Source organism: Hyperolius riggenbachi, chromosome 12, assembly GCF_040937935.1.
Source record: "Hyperolius riggenbachi isolate aHypRig1 chromosome 12, aHypRig1.pri, whole genome shotgun sequence".
NCBI lineage: Eukaryota > Metazoa > Chordata > Amphibia > Anura > Hyperoliidae > Hyperolius > Hyperolius riggenbachi.
Genome location: NC_090657.1, coordinates 85,374,772 through 85,395,179, shown reverse-complemented (window position 1 = coordinate 85,395,179; position 20,408 = coordinate 85,374,772). Strand labels below are relative to the sequence as shown.

The 20,408-nt window shown below is 42.7% G+C and overlaps 1 protein-coding gene across 9 annotated transcripts in view; it reads right to left on the bottom strand.

The window, feature by feature from the left end:
- Positions 1–20,408, bottom strand: part of NBR1 (NBR1 autophagy cargo receptor) — a 137,151-nt gene that overhangs the window by 43,683 nt on the left and 73,060 nt on the right. For 8 of the 9 annotated variants that reach the window (XM_068264432.1, XM_068264429.1, XM_068264427.1 and 5 more), the window contains 2 exons: positions 12,886–12,954; positions 8,728–8,808 (listed from right to left, as the gene is read on the bottom strand). In XM_068264432.1, coding sequence (XP_068120533.1) covers positions 8,728–8,808; positions 12,886–12,954 — 150 coding nt within the window. The remainder of the gene's footprint in view (positions 1–8,727; positions 8,809–12,885; positions 12,955–20,408) is intronic. The other variant, XM_068264433.1, reaches the window with a different exon arrangement.

Sequence of the window (20,408 nt, the reverse complement as noted above, 5' to 3'; positions counted from 1 at the left end):
CCCCAGAGGTCACGAAAGTGAAAATAAGCCCTAGCAGGCCAATGGTGTGGCGGAGAGCAGCGGGGATGGTGGCTACTTGATCCGCTCAGCCCCCTGGATCAGGTAGCCTAGTTTTTTTCTTAATTAAGAGAGTTAAGCCTGTCTAATTCCCCCCTCATCTGTAACTTATCACAAGTTGTAATTTGATCTCTAAGATGTGTTAGCTGACTGCCATGGCAGAGCAGCTAATTTGTTAAAACAGGTTGTTAACAATATGTCTGCTTTCATAAAATCAGGAAATAGACACTGCAGATTTATTGCAGGATTTGTAGCAGCTTTAACAAATAAATGTTTACTATGCTCTTGTGTATCTTGCAGAGCAGAAAGGAAGTTGTGAGTTCAGGTCTAAGGCCTCTTTTCCACAGGCGGCTGCACTGCTTGTTTGTAAGGCAGTTCAGCCTTCTGGCCACATGAGCCATTCAGGTGCAATTATAAGCAGTAAAAACAGCAAAAGCCAGGCTGGGAGCAGCTAGACTAGCAGTGAATTCACCTCTTTGGCCTAGTGCACACCAGAGCGGTTCGGTTGCGTTTTTAGTAACGCTTGCGGCTGAGGAAACGCTTGGGTAATGTATTTCAATGGGCTGGTGCACACCAGAGCGGTTCGGTTTTTGCTGAAATGCAAACTCCCGGGCTGCAGCATTTTTTGGATTTCTGAGGCGTTTCTGCCTCCAATGTTAAGTATAGGAAAACGCAAAACGCTTGATAAAACGCCAGATCAGAGCGGTTTTCCAGGCGTTTTTGTTAGTTTTGTTACTGTTCAGTAACAGATTTACTGTAACAATATCTGTAATCTGCTACACAAAAACGCTACCAAAAACGCTTCACTTTAAGTAAAAAACGCTACACAATACTGCAATACGCTAGCAAAACGCTTCATAATAATAAGAAAAAACACTTCAAAAACCGCTAGCGTTTTGCGTATCTGCTAGAGGTTTTTGGTGTGCACTAGGCCTTTCAGCTGCTGGTGGAAAAGAGGCCTAATGCATTTACAATTCCTATTACAAAACAAATATATTTATGGCAATTCATGATTCAAGCATCTGGCATTTGATTCTTGTCCTGATATCATTTTGCATCATGATTCCAGGAGGGGCTGTTTCTAGTGCAGCCTTATCTTTCAGCTGCATTCCCCATCATGATTTGTGAGATGACATGTTGGCCCAAATGTCTCTTGACCTGAATACTGACTTTCTAGGCCAGGGGTGTCAAATTTAATCACATAAGGGGCCAAAATCTAAAACATAGTCTAAGTCACGGGCTAAGTAGTTAATTAAGATTTAACGTTTATTGAACAGTCTCAAACTAAGTGGTGCAATTACTGTATATAAAGATCATAGGGAGCCTGCTCCTTCTGCAGAGAAGCGCAGCGGAGCAGTGTAATAGTTACCTGCTCCAGTGTTGCATCGGGTCTCTTCCTGACTGCCACACACTCTATACTGCATGCGACTGCTAGAAGACACAACGCAGCGCTGGAGCAGGCAAACATTACGCTGCTCCGCTGTGCTACTCTGCTATGTGGAGAGAAAGTGTTGGGGGGCGGAAGTTATGGTGTGTAGGGGTGTAGGATTGGGGGGGGGGCGTTTGGTTTGGATCCAAGTAAGGGGTCTCATGTTAATTTCTTAAAGAGAACCTGAGGCGGCTTTATTAAATCTTAATAGGACACAGAGGCATGTTTTGTGCACAATGACATGCCTCCGTGTCCTTCTGCCACCACCTGTCCCCCCGATAAATAGCGCCAGGCTAGTGACAATCTGCCTGGAAGCTAAGCCATGACCCAGGAGTACTTCTCGGGTCGCGGCTTAGCTTACAATTGGAGGAAGGTAGCAAAGACGGAGAGCAGCAGGGGGGGGGGGGGGAGCCACGCTGTGGAGGAGGCGATGCGGGGAAAACTGATTGACAAAATGTCAGGTAAACATGGCCTGGCGCTATTTATCGGGGGGGACAGCAGACCCGGGTGGGGGGGGGGGGGGGTAAGGGGCGGTGCACAGAACATGCCTCTGTATCCTATTAAGATTTAATAAATTTGCCTCGGGTTCTCTTTAAGAGAGTGTCCTGTGGGTTATTGCTGCACGCTAGCTCAAATTGGCAATGTTTTTATCAGAAACCGTCACCAGAATTCTCCTCAGGACAGGGAGGCAGTGCGCTGTCTTTCTTTTGCTGCTTACAACCATGGACATTGGAAGATCTCAAGGGCCACATAACGGCAAGGAGGGCCACATTCGGCCCACTGGCCTTGTGTTGGACACCTGTGTTTAAGACAATTAAACTTCCCAGTGGTGTTTTGGCTAGCTTCTCTCTGAATTTACTGAGGGGATGCCGCTAGAATCCCAAAGGACGTTTATATTAATCTGCTAGGCACAGGGAACCTTAAAAAACCAGAACCATTCACATTATTTATGGTCTTCAAGGTTATTACAGGTATAGCCAGGACCTGTAGCAGGTACATATCTCTAGATGTGGTTCTGCTAATGTGCATTTGCTACAAAGTGACACATTACTAGTAGCAACTTGTAACTGCACAGAAGTCTCTGTTACAACAAAGAAACAAAATGGACACCTGAAGTGAGGGGAATATGGGATATGGAGGCCGCCTTATCTATTTCCTAAACAATGCAAAATTTCCTGGCTGTCCTGCTGATCCTCTGCCTTTAATTCTTTTAGTCATAGACCCTGAAAAAGCATGCAGATCACATGTTTGACTGAAGATTGATTGGATTTTCCGCTTGCTAATTTCAGGTTTTTGATTAAAACACAACTGTGGCCAAAGAGATCAGCAGGATGCCAGGAAAAAGCCTTAAAAAGGAGGACACCAGACGTCATGTGTCTACGGCGGGATAAAGCAATACTCTGCTAACCCGCCGCAGCTCACTTTTATTTTTTCCGGTCAGCGGCTACTGCGTCTGCGTGGCCCTGGCCATACGCGACCTAGCTCTGTCAACTTGTAAGTCGGCGGTAAAGGAAGTGAGCTGCGGTGGGGGAGCGGAGGATTGTTTTGTCCTGGCGCGGACACAGGACGTCTGCAGGGGGCTGGTACAAGCGCCAGGTAAGTTAAACTTTTCTTGTTTTTAAGATATTACAGGTATCCTTTAAAAGGAAATAAATATGCCAGTCTCCATATCCCTCTCACAGAGATGGGGGAGAGAAAGCTTTCTACACGCTGAATATTGTTTTGAGTGGCAGTTTAATCACATGCACTGTTCAGTCATGCAGCCCGGCTTCTGACCCAACAATAAGTGAGCGGTGGGCGAGGGAGTAGTGGCCAGGCAAGAGTGGATGCAACTCACCCCATTGCTGAAGATGGGGACAACTGCATTGGGAAAGAGGATTATGCATGATTGTTTTGGGCAAGTTTAAGAGTGTTAAAAGGAGCATGTTGGCAAACCCCCCCCCTGTAAAATGGATGCATAGTTGTCCCAGAGCAAATGCATTATACATTTTTTACTTATTACTTACAGCAAACATTGTAATCTACCAGCTCTGAACTTCTTACTGACAGGTTTTGGATTTGTTCATCTCCTCACGGAGATTTTCAAAAGCTCTCCTTGTATGACAGTGGCACAGTCCAACTGCCAGAATATGCATGCAAGCAAGGGTGATCAGGCTGCATGCTATAGATGTTTTTATCATTACTAGAGTTTCAGCTTGGTGAGAGTGTTTGAGTGCAGAGAGTTAATGATTATTTGTATGTTAATTGACCACTCCCCTCTTCTTTTCCATTTAAAATGGGCCTGAACTCTTGCACAGGACAGAAGGAAAACAGAGAAATGCACCCTGTATGTATTTAGAGAGCTTAGCCTGTCTCATTTGACCTCATTTGTGTCTAATCACAAGCTGTAATTTGATCTCTCCCATGTCACCTGACTGCCACAGCAGATAAGCTAATTTGAAAGCACAGGATGTTAACAATATGTCTGCTTCCATTAAAGCAGGAAGTAGAAACAGTGCAGATTTATTGCAGAATTTGTATCAGCTGTAACAAAGACATGCTTTTCTTTAAAGGTTATTCTGTTGCATATCTTTTAGGGCAGAGAGGAAATTCAGGTCCGCTTTAAATTCTGGGGCCTCCATAGGATGAGCCCAGCTTCCCATGCTTCTGTGTATATTTCAGCAGCCACAGTGGTCTGGCTGCATGCTGTAGATCTTCTGCTCCTTTGCCAGTACAGCCTATTTATACAATGGTGTGAGTAGTACAGATTGTCACTCCCTGGATATTTTAACCACTTCGTCAGGTCAGTAGATATACGTCCTCTGGGACTTCATCTAAGCCACAGGTCAGTAGATATACGTCTTGTAGCAGAAGCAGTGCTGTGCAGGATTGGGCTTGCTCCTGTGCACATTTCTGGCACTATCTGATGCAGGACTAATTGGTGATCGGGAATATAAGTTTCCTGAGCTAATGAGATTGTTTTTTACTATTAAAGGTACTTTATTTTCTCATTTCATAGTGAAAAACACACTTTGTAGCACTATTTCAGAATCAAATATCTTCACCATAAATTGTGACCGGAACATAATCGAAGTTTTGTGATAAGCAGTAAGAATAGCCAAACAAAATGTGTGTTTTTTATCGACAGTAGCACTTTTTATTTTTAAACTGGAATTGGTAAAACTGAGAAATACATGTTTTTTCTATTTTTTTCTTTGTTTTCCCATTAAAATTCATAGAAAACAAAATTGTTTGAGGGAAAAAATGGCATACAATGAAAGCCTAGTTTGTCTTGAAAAAAACAATATATATTTCATTTCTGTGTCATAAGTAGGGATAAAGTTATTTCTGATTAAATAGGGACATCGCTAAACTGTCAAAACTGCTCTGGTCAATAAGTTGAAAACAAGGTCTGGATGCGAAGTGGTTAAACTGATTTATGTGCATGCATGTGTTGCCAAGAGTGGAAGAATCACACAACCCTCGGTGTAAATTTCAGGTTTGAGCATGAAAAGATTTAACAAGAACGATATAGATACGCCAGCATGGCATGTTATAGTTTTAATATTAAATCACACACAATACAGATGTGCCTACCATATTAAAGGTTGAGTTTGCGCAGGCCGGAGGAGACCAAAACCGGAATTTTTGCCGTGGCCCTCAGTCATGTTCCAGTCTGACTGCTGTAAGCAGCGTGCGTCTCACCACTCAGAGGTCAAGTGTCACTACTCACTACGCATTTCAGGGGCTGCCTCCTTCGTCAGATCCATGCCATGCTAATACGCATACTGTATGTCTTTCTTGTTGTTACAGTTTATCCTCTTAAACCTGCTGCCCATGACTTGATTATTGAGAAACGCTAAGGAACTTTTTCAGTGAAGGACTGAAATTGTGCTGCAGCTTACAGCCTTGAGCTGTGATCTGACTAAGGGGTCCACTGATCATAAAGAGACTCTGTAACACAATTTTCAGCCTTATTTCTTCTATCCTATAAGTTCCTATACCTGTTCTAATGTGCTCTGGATTACTGCAGCCTTTTCTAGTTGCACTGACTCTGTAATAGATCTAATCTTCTTTTCTTTGTCAAGGTTTTGTTGGCCCAGAGAGGAATGCTGTGACAGGGAGAAGTTATGCATGCCCCCTCCAGACGCTGTGTGTGTGCTGTGTTTATTAGTCACAGGCAGCTCCTTGCTTTTAATTTCAGCTTGTCATGCTGAGAAACTGTGAGAATCCCTGACTGGAGTGCAGATAATTCCCTATGTAATAAAAACTTGTATACTGTAACATGAATATAATAATATATACATATATACATACACACACACACACACACACACAAACATCACTTTCTGGTTAGCAGCCATGTTTTTTGTTTGTAAACACTGCCTAAAACTGGTGATTAAAAGCCAGGATCGCGGCGGGGGGCGGTGGAAATAGCATAGAGGGACCCAGGAGATCACAGTGACTCGATTGGTATGTGTTTTGTTGTATAAATCGGACAGTGCAGATTCTATTTAAGCAATAGGTCTAAGCACTGGTGTATATTTATTGAGCATGAAATGTTTGCTTGATTATTGGTATGTGTAGAGTAAGGACCATTTCAAACTTGGAGGGAACCTCAACGCTGGTGAAAGGGTCTACTACGGAATGCTTTTGCATGCAAAGCATTTTGAAGTGAATATCCTCCATTTAGTGTAACAGAACTTGTATTTAAGTTGTTTTTAACATAAAATTCCAAATTGTGAGTGTTTGAGTGCAGAATGTTAATGAATGTTTGTATGTTCTTCTGCCAGAATAGTGACACCTGTGTGGACAGGTTGGCTGGTATATTTCAATGTTTAATTTACAAATGGAAGAAACTTTGAAAATCTCCCACAAGGAGATGGACTGATCTAAAACCTGTTGGTAAGACGTTCAGAGATGGTTGAGTATGACACCTACTATAACTGACAGCTACATAGGAAGTAAAAAAAAAAAATATATATATACACTATTAATGAAACAATTGTACATCTTATAAGTGAATTTTACATTTTACAGATTTTCGCCTTAGTGTCGAGTCGAGGCTTATGATCTTTCATTGATGTCACTCTGCTATGGTAACAACCAATCAGCAGAGGATGAATGGAGGCCTTCGGAAGAATTCCACTCCTCACCAGAGATCATGAGCTGCAGTGTAATGTTAGCAGAATTTTCCAGGAAAGTCACCAAGTCACACAAGGTTCATGAGTCCACAGGAGATAACACAAGGCACAACTGCCAACTGAAGCTACATACACAGACACATAAACCTAGGTCACATGGGTTAGGTTTTTGCTCAGTAATTCAAAGAATTAAGTGGATTGTCAATGATCGCGAAGGACATAAAAAAGGAAATAAAGTTGGCAGCGGTCATAGATCTCTTAATTCAAGCATCTACTGAAGTTCACGTTGGTAGTCCAGTTTAGGGGACCCAGTAGGAAACCTCATAGGGAAATTCCGCTAATGTGATTGGGTAGACAGCACCCACTCAAACCTTTAGGTTTCAAACAGGCTGTAGTAAACTACACCCACATTATTCGGCCAATCACAAGGATTTGTGCTGTAGAGGGTGCGGTGATTGGAGAACTGTTCCCTATGAGGTTTCCTGCTGGGTCACCTAAACTAGACTAGCGCCAAGTTCACTTCCATAAAGTGAGGGAAGGTTGTCCAGATCTCCGCTCATACGTCTGTATTTACCTCTCTTTCCTGGATCTCACTCTCCTGCCCATCTCAAAGAAATTCTAATGCTTTATGAGGCTAAAAGCCATTCGTAAATATACCATGCAAAAAAGTGATTTATCTTCCATTTGCAGTGGCTCTGTATTTTATCTTTAACATACAAAAATAACAGTCTGTCTTGAGTGCGCGCTCACGCATGCGCAGTAGGGAGCAGCCGTCTTCGGGAGCACTTGGGCTCCCGAAGATTGCAGAGGCCTTCCGCGGCGGCAGAAGTAAACAGTCTCCGACCCATCAGTTGGGGACTGTTAACGGGAGATCCAGAGCTGGAACGCGGGGACCGTAAGAGGAACTGCAGGCTCTATAGGACCCAGAGCCTTCCCTCTCCTTAGGTGAGTATCTGTTTTTTTGTTTTAATATACGCTTCAGACTCCCTTTAATGCATTGCCTTTCACTCTTCCCGATGAGCTGTCTAGCTTTAAAAAAAATATCTTTTAATTCAAAGTATAGACTAGACTAGAGTTGTACACAATTTAATTGCAGGGGCTTTTTTCCCTTAGCTTTAAATAACCTTAGTAACAGTGGTGTTTACTGCACTAAATGTACTGCGGGATGTCTTTGGCCTTTGCTAGCTGCAAAAATGCAGAAAGGTGACATGCTTACAGATGGGTGTGGCCAATTCTACAAAGAAAAGCATTGTAGAAATATGTCCCACAAGTCATATGGCTTTATTTTTAGCTCAGGCATATGGTAAGCAAATTCAACAATCTTCCAAAATGTGACAAAACCGTAAAAATCAGCAAATCTGCATGACATCAAGGCAATAAATAAAATCAGAACACCTCACACTGCACTTAGTGCATTTACAAAGTTCCTAAAAAAAAAACAACACAATTTTTAGTGATACTTGTTAAGGTGGCCATACGCTGGTCAATTTTTTTTTTTTTTTTAACTTGCATCAACTATTATAACCGATAAATGATTAGAATGGATCAAAAATCAAGTTGTCACTGATGTAGAATCGATACTTATCAGCTGATATTCAATCTAATTTCTAAAATGAATCGATCGAGTATGTCAGATTAGTTCAATCAATGGAACAAGAATCGAGAGCTTTTCATTATGTATTTGATTGATCTTTACTCGATCTGATTCATCAGGGTGGTTATTTTGTGATTAAAAATAGCCCCCAATCGATTAAAGGTGGAAAAAAGGAATAAAAATCAACCCTAGTGTATGGGCATAAAATCGATTGATGTTCGATCGATTCATTTATTCTGAATTGATTCGAAGAATCGATAGGTCAATTGATCGTCCTATAATCGACCAGTGTACGGCCAGCATTACCCCTGCAGTGAAACAGGTTGTCCTTCTGCTCATGTTTTTATCTGACAGCTTTAATGTCAACATAAGTACTCCTAAACCTTTAACCACAGATGGTAGGAAAAAGTAATGGGCTTGATAATCCTCTGAATGGAAGACTATCAAGTCCATCTTTCATCTGCAAGCTCTAGTGCTTGGTAGAATGGGATTCACTGACAGCAGAGAAAATATAAAATGCTTACTCTGTCCATATAATTAATGAACCAGTCTGGGGGAGCCTTAGAGGGTCCAATGTCTGTAGTTGGGTTGCTCTGTATTTCAGACTGGGAAAAAAAAATTACAATCACTTAAGTCAGACACATGAAAAAATGATTTAAAGGGAAGGTCCAGGCTAAAAAATAAACACAAATGAACTTACCTTGGGCTTCCTCCAGTCCCTGGCAGCCGGCCTGTGCCCACGCCACAGTTCCGGTGGCTCTCGGTCTCCTCTGGTGCAGATGCCGACCTCGCCAGGTGTGCATCGACTTGCGCTTCAATGTGCGGCTCATGGTGTCGCACTGACGTTATCCGGATTGTACTGCGCCTGAGCAGTACAGTCCAGATGACTTCAGCGCGACTACGTGAGACGCAGGTTGGAGCGTAATTAGGCCTCTGAGACCGGAGGGGAACCGGGCCACCGGCGGGGAGCGGAGCTGCGGCGAGGGCACAGGACTGCTGCCAGGGGCTGGAGGAAGCCCACGGTAAGTTGATTTGTTTATTTTTTAGCCTGGATGTGTCCTTTAACATATACAATTTTAATTTGATCTGACCACTTTGATTGGAGAAAATGAAGCCACACGGTTGGGTATAATGCAGCCAAAATGTTAGCAATATTATCATGTCCCTCTTGCTATTACTATGTAACACCATGGGGGGGGGTTACTGTAAAATACATGTGAAGAAGCAACAAAAGCATTGCATGCTTGGAGCAAAATTAAAGAGAATCTGAAGTGAAAATAAATGTATGATATAATGAATAGTATGTGTACAGTCTTGGCCAAAAGTTTTGAGACTGTCAAAAATATTAGTTTTCACAAAGTTTTCTGTTAAACTGCTTTTAGATCTTTGCTTCAGTTGTTTATGTGATGTACTGAAATATAATTATAAGCACTTCATACGTTTCAAAGGCTTTTATTGACAATTACATGAGATTTATGCAGAGTCAGTATTTGCAGTGTTGGCCCTTCTTTTTCAGGACCTCTGCAATTCGACTAGGCATGCTCTCAATCAACTTCTGGGCCAAATCCTGACTGATAGCAATCCATTCTTTCATAATCACTTCTTTGAGTTTCTCAGAATTAGTTGGTTTTTGTTTGTCCACCCGCCTCTTGTGGAATGACCACAAGTTCTCAATGGGATGAAGGTCTGGGAAGTTTCCAGGCCATAGACCCAAATTTTCAACGTTTTGGTCCCAGAGCCATTTAGTCATCACTTTTGCCTTATGACAAGATGCTCCATCGTGCTGGAAAATGCATTGTTCTTCACCAAGCTGTTGTTGGATTGTTGGAAGAAGTTGCTGTTGGAGGGTGTTTTGGTACCATTCTTTATTCATGGCTGTGTTTTTTGGCAAAATTGTGAGTGAGCCCACTCCCTTGCATGAGAAGCAACTCCACACATGAATGGTCTCAGGATGCTTTACTGTTGGCATGACACAGGACTGATGGTAGCGCTCACCTTTTCTTCTCCAGACAAGCCTTTTTCCAGATGCCCCAAACAATCGGAAAGGGGCTTCATTGGAGAATGTGACTTTGCCCCAGTCCTCAGCAGTCCATTCACCATACTTTCTGCAGAAGATCAATCTGTCCCTGATGTTTTTTGGGGAGAGAAGTGGCTTCTTTGCTGCCTTTCTTGACACCAGGCCATCTTCCAAAAAAGTCTTTGCTTCACTGTGCGTGCAGATGTGCTCACACCCTGCTGCCATTCCTGAGCAACCTCTGCACTGGTTTCACTCCAATCCGGCAGCTGAATCCTCTTTAGGAGACGATCCTGTCGCTTGCTGGACTTTCTCGTACGCCCTGATGCCTTCTTAACAAGAATTGAACATCTTTCCTTGAAGTTCTTGATGATCCTATAAATTGTTGAATTAGGTGCAATCTTAGTAGCCACAATATCCTTGGCCTGTGAAGCCATTATTATGCAACGCAATGATGGCTGCATGTGTTTCTTTGCTGGTCACCATGGTTAACATTGGAAGATCAATGATTCCAAGCATCACCCTCCTTTTACATTGTCAAGTCTGCAATTCTAACCCAATCAGCCTGACATAATGATCTTCAGCCTTGTGCTCATCAACATTCTCACCTGAGTTAACAGGACGATTACTGAAATGATCTCACTAGGTCCTTTAATGACAGCAATGAAATGCAGTAAAAATGTTTTGTTGGGGATTCAGTTAATTTTCATGACAAAGAAGAACTATGCAATTCATCTGAACACTCTTCATAACATTCTGGAGTATATGCAAATTGCTATTATAAAAACGTAAGCACCAACTTTTCTAATTTCCAATATTTTTGACAGTCTCAAAACTTTTGGCTAGGACTGTAGTACAGCTAAGAAATAGAACATAAGTAGCAAAGATATGAGTCTCCTATTGTTTCCAGTACAGGGAGAGTTAAGAAACTTCACTTATTTATGCAAATAAGCTTCTTTGAGCTCTCCTAATTTAGTCAGCTACAGTGCTAATGTCTGAAGCACTTATACATCAAAGAAACAGTGAAAGACAACTTCAGATAAGATTTTATTGCAGGGAAGTTCAAAAGGTCTCTAACTGCTCCGTCTCATAGTTTAAAATGCAGAGTGTAGTGAGACTCTTTCCTTTGCTACTAATGTTCTATTACGGGACTACAAAACCGTGCACAAAAGCGTATTACAAAAATATGCTTCCGGGCAAGCGCGGCACGAAAAACAGCCGTCAGTTTAAAAACACGCACGTCGACATAGACTTACATGACTTCCGGTCCGCTGCACGGTAACGTAGGTATGCGCCAGTGTTAGATAGGGTACTTCCGGAGCACCGCAGGCAATGTGAACTATCGCATAGACTTACATTGCCCTAGGGGTAGGCTGCGGTAAAATGTTGCACCGCACTGCGCCAGTGTAAAAGGGCCCTCAGCCTATCACCTCCTGCGGTATAAATAGTCGTACACATGCTAGATTAATGACTGTTTCAGCTGGCGAGCGACTTTGTTCTCCCAGGTCACCCCGCCCACCGAGTGATGTCACATCTGCACTGCTTAGTCAGCCTCCGCACCCGAGATTGTAACAGAACACATTATTAGCCTGCAGACTAAGCACGTGTCTGCATAGCCTCGGCCCAGTGATGTCACCTGAGGGATCGGGTACCAATCCCCATGGGGCGACATCCAACCAGTGTCGCCTCCGGCACCTTATGTTTTTATTGGCTGTTCATGTGACTCTTCAGGGTTAAAACAGTCAGCAAGCTTTCCATGCAACAAAATCTTCAGTGATGTTTGCTTTGTCTGTGGTAAATATGAATTAATGGCTAAATACAAACAGTAATACATTCTCCTGAAGTTGTTCTTTGACAGTGTTTTTTGTGCACACAGCTGTTCGTAATTTATCCTGTTTGTGATGGCGGACTTACAAGATGGAATAACAGCCACTGAGCTATAACAATGATGCAGTGCACACAACCTTTAATTTTAATTTTAAAGCATGGAGAAGACAAACACAAAGCAGATGGAACAAGGGATCGACTAGCAGTGTAAATGCTGTATGCAGAAACACTCTGCAGTCATAGTAATCCACAGCCACATGCAAACAGTTCAGTCAAAGAAGAATTATGTGCTTGTTCCACTGGCTGTGGTACTATTCCCCATTATAACATGCAGAGTCATGTTGTCAGGTCCAGGCTTACTACGAAGACCTCACACAATCACGTGTCACAAAAACTTTTGCTTTGCTCAGTAAAAACATGCTTAGTGTGGTTTGCCTTCTTAAAACAGAAGGTATTTAGGATAATTCAGATTTAAGTGTGTACCCACAATACAGCACTGCTGAAAATGCAAATTATCTCTTTATGCCCCTGAGGCCAGGCTTACATCCAGAACTGTTGGTTTATAGCAAGCCTATAGCTTTAAATGTTACGGAGCCACATCAATCCAACATGCAGACAGTCCGTTTCGGACTTTTGGTCCTCCTCAGTGCATGGAAGGGATTGATAAGGCTGTATGGGATAGGGCTTGGACCAGTACATCAGAATACCCAAGCAGCTCAGGGTGACCCAAAACCCCTAGGAAAGTATAGAGGACTAAAAGAGCCCGAAAAGCTCTGCAACTAAAAAGCAATGCTAAGTGTGGTTGTAAGTAAAAACATGTAAAATATGGCAAAATACACACTGTTGATATATAGCTGGCGAACCAGTCTGGCTGTACGTTCCTATCTTGTACATCTGGACAGGGTTCCTCCTATTAATGACAAAACAAAAACACATTTTTTGGAATCTCAACTTTTTCCCTGAAAACAGATAAACACTTTAAAGGGAACCAGAGAGGTTCAAAAAAGATCAACTTACCTTCGGTAACGTCTTTTCCGGAAGTCAAGAGGACAGCACCCCTGCTGAGACTTGTCTCCCTCCCTGACTGAGGACAGGAAGCTGAAAAACACTAAAAATTTGCATAGCAAATAGGCAGCAGCATAAGTAGGGAACAAGTACCTCCATCTTCAGTTATAAAAAAGACACGGACAACCATTGATGCTGAAAAAATGTAATTCTTTATTCCTCATAAACCCTCAAACATAGGGTGGGTTGCAGGGGTGCTGTCCTCTTGACTTCCGGAAAAGACGTTACCGAAGGTAAGTTGATCTTTCCCGGAGCGTCAATCGGACAGCACCCCTGCTGAGATGATAACCAAGATTATTCTCTTAGGGAGGGACTACAGCCTGTAATACTTTTCTCCCATAAGTTAAATCTGCGCTAGCTAAAATATTCAATCTATAATGCTTGACGAAGGTGTTGTGGTTGGACCAAGTCGCAGCTCTGCAGATCTGCTCAATAGTGGCCCCAGCCCTCTCTGCCCAAGATGCCGAGATTCCTCTAGTCGAGTGAGCTTTAATTGTGGAAGATAGCTGTTTATTTTGAGTCTTGTAAGCAGTAGCAATCGTCTGTTTTATCCATCTGGATAATGTTCCTCTGGAAGCTTTGTTCCCCTTGAATTTTCCCGAAAACAGAACGAATATTGCGTCGGACTTCCTCCACTGTTTTGTCATTTCCAAGTATTGAATGAGACACCTCTTTACATCCAAGCAGTGTAACCTCTTTTCTTTCTCATTAGCTGGGTCTTGACAGAATGAGGGTAAAAAGATATCTTGAGTTCTATGAAATTTGGATACTACCTTTGGTAAAAAGGTAATATCTGGACGTAACGTAACCCTATCATCCGATATTATGCAGTATGGTTCTCTTATTGATAATGCTTGAATTTCTCCTATTCTCCTAGCCGTAGTAATGGCAATAAGGAATGCTGTTTTCAATGATAAATATTTGTCTGATATATCTTCAATCGGCTCAAACGGAGCTTCACAAAGTCCTTGTAAAACTGTATTTAGGTCCCAAGATGGAATTCTAGGTCTCATCACCGGTCTCAATCTCTTTAGTGCCTGAAAGAATCGAATAACAAACTCTTCTTGAGCTAACTTTCTTTCTAGAAAAACACTTAATGCAGAAACTTGTACCTTAAGCGTACTTGCACTCAGACCTTTTTCGTAGCCACTTTGAAGAAATTCCAATACAGAAGATGATGAAGTTGTTTCCAATGATCTTTCTGCACACCATCTCTTAAACACTTTCCAGGCTTTGTTATAGATCTGCCGAGTGACTTTTTCCCTACTTTGAATTAAAGTTTCTGTGAGCCTATTGGAGAACCCTTTATCTTTCAAGATGCGCCATTCAGCCTCCATGCTGAGAGGTGAAGGAGTTTCAGATTCGGGTGAAAAATTTGCCCCTGGTTCAATAGATCTGTTTGAAGTGGGAGTATGATCGGTTTTGAGACTGCTATAGCTTGAAGTAATGTGAACCAAGGTCTCTTTAGCCATAGTGGAGCGATGAGAATTACTTTGGCTTGATCCTGAATGATCTTCTTCAGTACCTTTGGTAAAAGAGGTATGGGCGGAAAAGCGTACATCAGATGTGATCCCCAGTTTATTGAGAATGCATCCAGTTTCCAGGGATTGTCCTGCGGATATAGGGAACAAAACTTTAGACATTTCATATTCGTTCTCCTGGCAAATAGATCCACCTCCGGGAGTTCCCATTGATCCACTATCTGCTGATAAACCCGATGATTGAGGGACCATTCGTTCTGGTCTAACTTTGAACGGCTCAAGGAATCTGCCAGGGAATTTGATGTGCCTTTGAGGTGGACTGCCGTCAAGGATTTGACATTGTTTTCTGCCCAAGAAACGATCCGAAAAGTCTGGGTCCATAAGGTCATACTCCTTGTCCCCCCTTGTCTGTTCAGATATGCTACTACACAGCTGTTGTCTGTTCTGACTGTTACATGTGTATTCTTGAGAGGAGTACTGAAGTGTTGTAAAGCCTGATAAACTGCTTCCAGCTCTCTGCTGTTTGATGACTTCAAAGACATTGTCCTGGACCATTGACCCTGGGCTGGCAAGGAATCTAAGTGGGCTCCCCATCCCCAGGAACTGGCATCCGTCGTCAGCACTTTCTGAACCGGATAATTCCACATACGACCTTCTGCGATGTGAGATTGATCCTGCCACCACATCAGGGAGACTTTCACATAGTGGGGTATCAATATCTTTTTGTCCAGCATTGACAACTTCTTGTTCAAAATGTTCAGAGAGTTTGGCAGGCACTCAGGGTTTGCTGTAGAAGAACCAGACAACATTCACTCAGGCAAGCTATGTGCTCAAGATCAAAAAAGGAGTAGTATATGCAAACATATGGAGAGACAAGAAAAGATCTGGCACTATAGCTTTAATTGTAGCAAAAATGGACAAGTGCTAAAGTGCTGTCGTGCAGTAATACATTAAGCAATGCAGGATCGTGATTGATCAAAAAACATTGAAAAATAGCAATAGCACAAGGTGGTTTGCTAACCTGAGTGTCAGGGAGGTAGCAGGTGTGGGTGCCAATAGGTGCACGGCCTTACGCCGTTTCGCAGGGCAAACGCCAAGCTTCTTCCGAGGAGTGCACTCCTCGGAAGAAGCTTGGCGTTTGCCCTGCGAAACGGCGTAAGGCCGTGCACCTATTGGCACCCACACCTGCTACCTCCCTGACACTCAGGTTAGCAAACCACCTTGTGCTATTGCTATTTTTCAATGTTTTTTGATCAATCACGATCCTGCATTGCTTAATGTATTACTGCACGACAGCACTTTAGCACTTGTCCATTTTTGCTACAATTAAAGCTATAGTGCCAGATCTTTTCTTGTCTCTCCATATGTTTACAACTTCTTGTTCCAAGCTTTTAGAATCCATATTTGCAGAATTCTCGCATGAAATTGGCTCCATTGTACTGCTGGAAAGCTGGCCGTTAAAAGTCCTAGTAGAGACATGGCCTTTCTTAGAGAAATTGTCCTTGCTTTCTGAAAAGAAAAAATATATTCTGTAATTACAGATATTTTTCTAACAGGCAAAAAAGTCCTTTCCTCCCTAGTGGAAATAGTGAACCCTAAAAATTCCATGGACTGACTCGGTGTTAAAGAAGACTTTTCCCAGTTAATCAGCCACCCCAAATTTTGGAGGAACTCAATGGCTATCTGACTTTGAGAAATTACAAATTCATGAGAAGGACCCCAAAACAAGAAATCGTCTAAATATCCAAGTACATTAATGGACCTCGATCTTAGGATGGCTAATACTTCAGCAATTACTTTAGTAAACAGCCATGGAGCTGAAGATATTCCGAAAGGTAAAACAGAAAACTGAAAATGTCTTACCTTCCCTCCGATTGGAACTGCGAATCTCAGATACTGTTGGGATGAGAGATGCATTGGGATGTGCCAGTAAGCATCCTTGAGGTCTAAGGATGCCAGGAAACAGTCTTTCTGTAGGAGATGAATGACAGAGTGAATGTTGTCCATTCTGAACCTTCTGTACTTTATGCACTTGTTTAAGACCTTGAGATTTAGAATGAAGCGGAAGCTTCCCTGTGGTTTTTTTACTAGGAATACTGGTGAGTAACATCCTAAACCCCTTTGACATAATGGCACTTCTCTTATAACTCTTTTTTGTAATAAGGACATTATCTCCTGTTGAAGAAATATCTCTCGTTCTGGATCTACTGGGAGGGGGGTAACCAGAAATTTTAGTGGTGGGGGTTGATCGAATTCTATCCTGTATCCTTCTAGTATGATCTTTAGTAACCACTGATTTGTCATGTGAATCTGCCAAAACTCGAAAAAATGAGCCAGTCTCCCTCCTACCGGAATCCTGGCGTCATTGCTTGTCAGATCTACTAGGGGGAGCAAAGTTGGTCTTGGACTTCTGAGGTCTATAGGGAGCCCATCTCTTCCTGTTTTGGGTCTGCTTAACTCCTGGGTCAGACCTGACGGGTCCTCGAAAGGACCGTCTAGGTTGATAGGGTCTTTTCTTATTTGGAAAGTTCTTTTTATTATCAGCGGTTCTATCCAGAGTCTCCTCGAGTTTAGAACCAAATAACAAGGAACCTTCACATGGGATACCACACAGTCTAGACTTGGATGCATTATCACCGTTCCACGTTTTCACCCATACTCCCCTCCTTGCTGAATTTACCAAAGCAGTAGTTCTTGCTGTTAATTTTACTGTATCATCGGCTGCGTCTGTAAGATAATTAGTTGCATTAAATAATTTAGGAAAGTCGTTCAGGATCTCATTCCTAGGTACTCCCATTGCAATCTTAGTCTGTACTTCTAGTAACCAGGATTTAAGAGACCGAGTCACAGCTGTAGAAGCTACTGCAGGCTTGAAAGTAAGAGAGGATGATTCCCATGCTCTGCGTAAGATATTATCCAACTTTTTATCAATGGGATCTTTAAGATTACCAAAATCCTCGAATAATAGGTCAGTTTTCCTTGACACTCTAGACAGAGAAGGATCTAATTTGGGCGGAGGACCCCAAAAAGCCTGATCCTCAGGACTAAAGGGATATTTTTTAGATAGAGACCTAGGCCAAAAAGCCCTCTTTTCAGGGTTACTCCATTCCTTCTTAATTAAATCCTTCAAGGAAGAATGAACCGGAATAACCTGAAATTGGGGATCCGCCAAACCAACATACATCTCATCTAACGGTGTCAAGGATTTTTGTTCATCTTTTATACCCATTGTTTCGTACATTTCTGATAAAAGACTTTTCATTAATTCTGGACAGAAGGCAAATCTTTGATGATTATCTGATTTAACAGCCTCCTCTTCTGCAGAAAGATCTTCTAACTCTGAAATTTCTCCTTCTGATAATTCAGAAGCTTCTGAATCCTCCCTATTTCTTTTACTTTTTTGAACCAAAGGGGGTATTAAGGATACCGGGGACCCAGGTGGATCCATGGTATTAACAGAGGCCGTATTATCTGTATTCTCAGGAATCCGTGGAATATCTGCTGAGGACACTGTTGGAATAGAAGCAGAAGTAGAGGCTATAGCTGAGTCCTTAATTTCTTTAATGGCTGATGCCATTTCAGCCCGCATCCAGCCCATAAATCCTTTCATTAACACAGGAGATTCATCCTTGACTACTTTCTCAGTACAGGCCTGACACACTTTTCTTGCTGAAGAGGTTACAAAACGAGTATTGCAGATAACACACTTTCTCTCATTCTTTGTATGTCTATCTTGACTGATCTGATGAACACTCTTATCAGTCTTGTCCTTTTTTGTCTATAATATAAACAAACATAAACCTTTTTTAGCCTATCTGTAACATAGCAAAAAATACATCATGCATTAATACAGACAATCACCCTGAGGATTGAGTTTATCCAATTTATCAGTTTTGTCAGTTCTTTTGGGCTAAAGAGGAAAAAATAAGAGACAAGACTGTAAGATACAATATTCCCTCTAACACAGATATATGCTGGCTAAGTAAATATTTTCAATACTACTTGCCAGAGAGGGATCTAGGCCTGGTTCTGCAGACTGCAGAGAGGAAGAACCTGCAGCGTCCTCCATCGTCAAACTCAAAGAGCAGAATGACGAATGGATACATTTGCCGCTTTAAATACTTATTTACCTGATTTGCTTCAGGTGTATGATCTCCGCCGCCCCGGCCGCCTGATTGGCCTGTGCGCTGTTGGTCTGCACATTTCCGGGTGGCTACGTCATGCGGGACGCGTGCGCATGACGACTTCCGGTTCCGAAGACCGGAACTTCCTGTGTAGCGCGCCTGCGCCCATAAAGCCGCTGCCTCTTCAGGAGTAGCCTCCAACACGCTGCAGGACCCACTATCGTTCACTGAACGATCTTTCTCCAGGAGTCCTAACCCACGCCGCCCCAGCCGCATGACTGGATAGCACCCAGAGGAGACTCTCCCATGCATCCTGACCGGGGACAGGAAACTGAACTGAAGATGGAGGTACTTGTTCCCTACTTATGCTGCTGCCTATTTGCTATGCAAATTTTTAGTGTTTTTCAGCTTCCTGTCCTCAGTCAGGGAGGGAGACAAGTCTCAGCAGGGGTGCTGTCCGATTGACGCTCCGGGAAAAGGTTTTATGCATACCTGGGGCTTCCTCCAGCCCCATACGCACGGATCGCTCCCACGCCGCCGTCCTCTGCTGCCTGGATCCGCCGGTACCGGGTCCCATTATTGACGCGAGTCGGCCAGTCAGCCGGCGTACGCGGCCGATTCTCCCCATCACACGGCGCTTCCTCTATACAAGTACGCATGAGGCTGCCTACTGCGCAGCTGCATGCGTACGAGTATGGAGGGAGCCCCTGTGATGCGGAAAATTGGCCGCGTACGCCGGAAGTGACGGGCCTGGTACCGGCGGTTCCAGGAAGCGGAGGATGGCGGCGTGGGAGTGAACCAGGCTTATGGGGCTGGAAGAAGCCCCAGGTATGTATAAAAGCCTTTGTCTATTTTAGCAACCCATTCCCCTCTGGTTCCCTTTAAGGAGGAAATTTAGTGAACATAACGTAATGAATAGAATTACGTATTTTTATTAAAATATCCATATATAAATTGTTTAGTCAGCGCTTACTCATTGTAAAAGATTTCCTGATTCCAATTTACATTCTGAAATTTAACACAGGTGGCAACATTTTTAGTCTTTTCAGGTGATCTTAGAATGTTTGTTTACGGAGAGTTCTTAGGGTGCATACACTCATCCAATTTTGATTAGCCAATCATTGGCCAATTTTACCAATTCCATGTAGTATTAGAGCTTACCAACACAATCTGTTCATAGTACTCAGAATCTGTTGGCTCTTATACTACATGGAGGTGGTACAATTGGCCAAAGGTTGGCAAATCAAAATTGTGTGTGTGTACACTCCCTAGGGCCAGTAGAAAACATACATAGTGCTCTGGGAGGAGAATTCTGCATAGCTAATCATCACTCAGAAGGTGGGCTACATACCGTACCAATATACAACGAAATATAGATAAAGGAAGGGCTTCTGATGCTGAAACCAGGAATACGACTGTAAAAGTGGGTATCCTGAATAATTTGCTTTCTACTACGTCACTACAAAGCCTCTTCAACTAAGAAAAAAAAACAACACATATTTATTAAAAAGACATGATGCGCTGATTTGAAAATGGTAGGCCAGCGGTTTACAATGGCTAGCCTTTTACTTGCAAGGGAAGCCAACAGCACTGTAGACTAGCCTTGGCTAAATGTCCGGTGGTGCAGCAAAGATGCAGCACAAAAGAGAGTTGCTGCCCTTGTCCTGCTGGAGGACGTCATCATACATATAAAA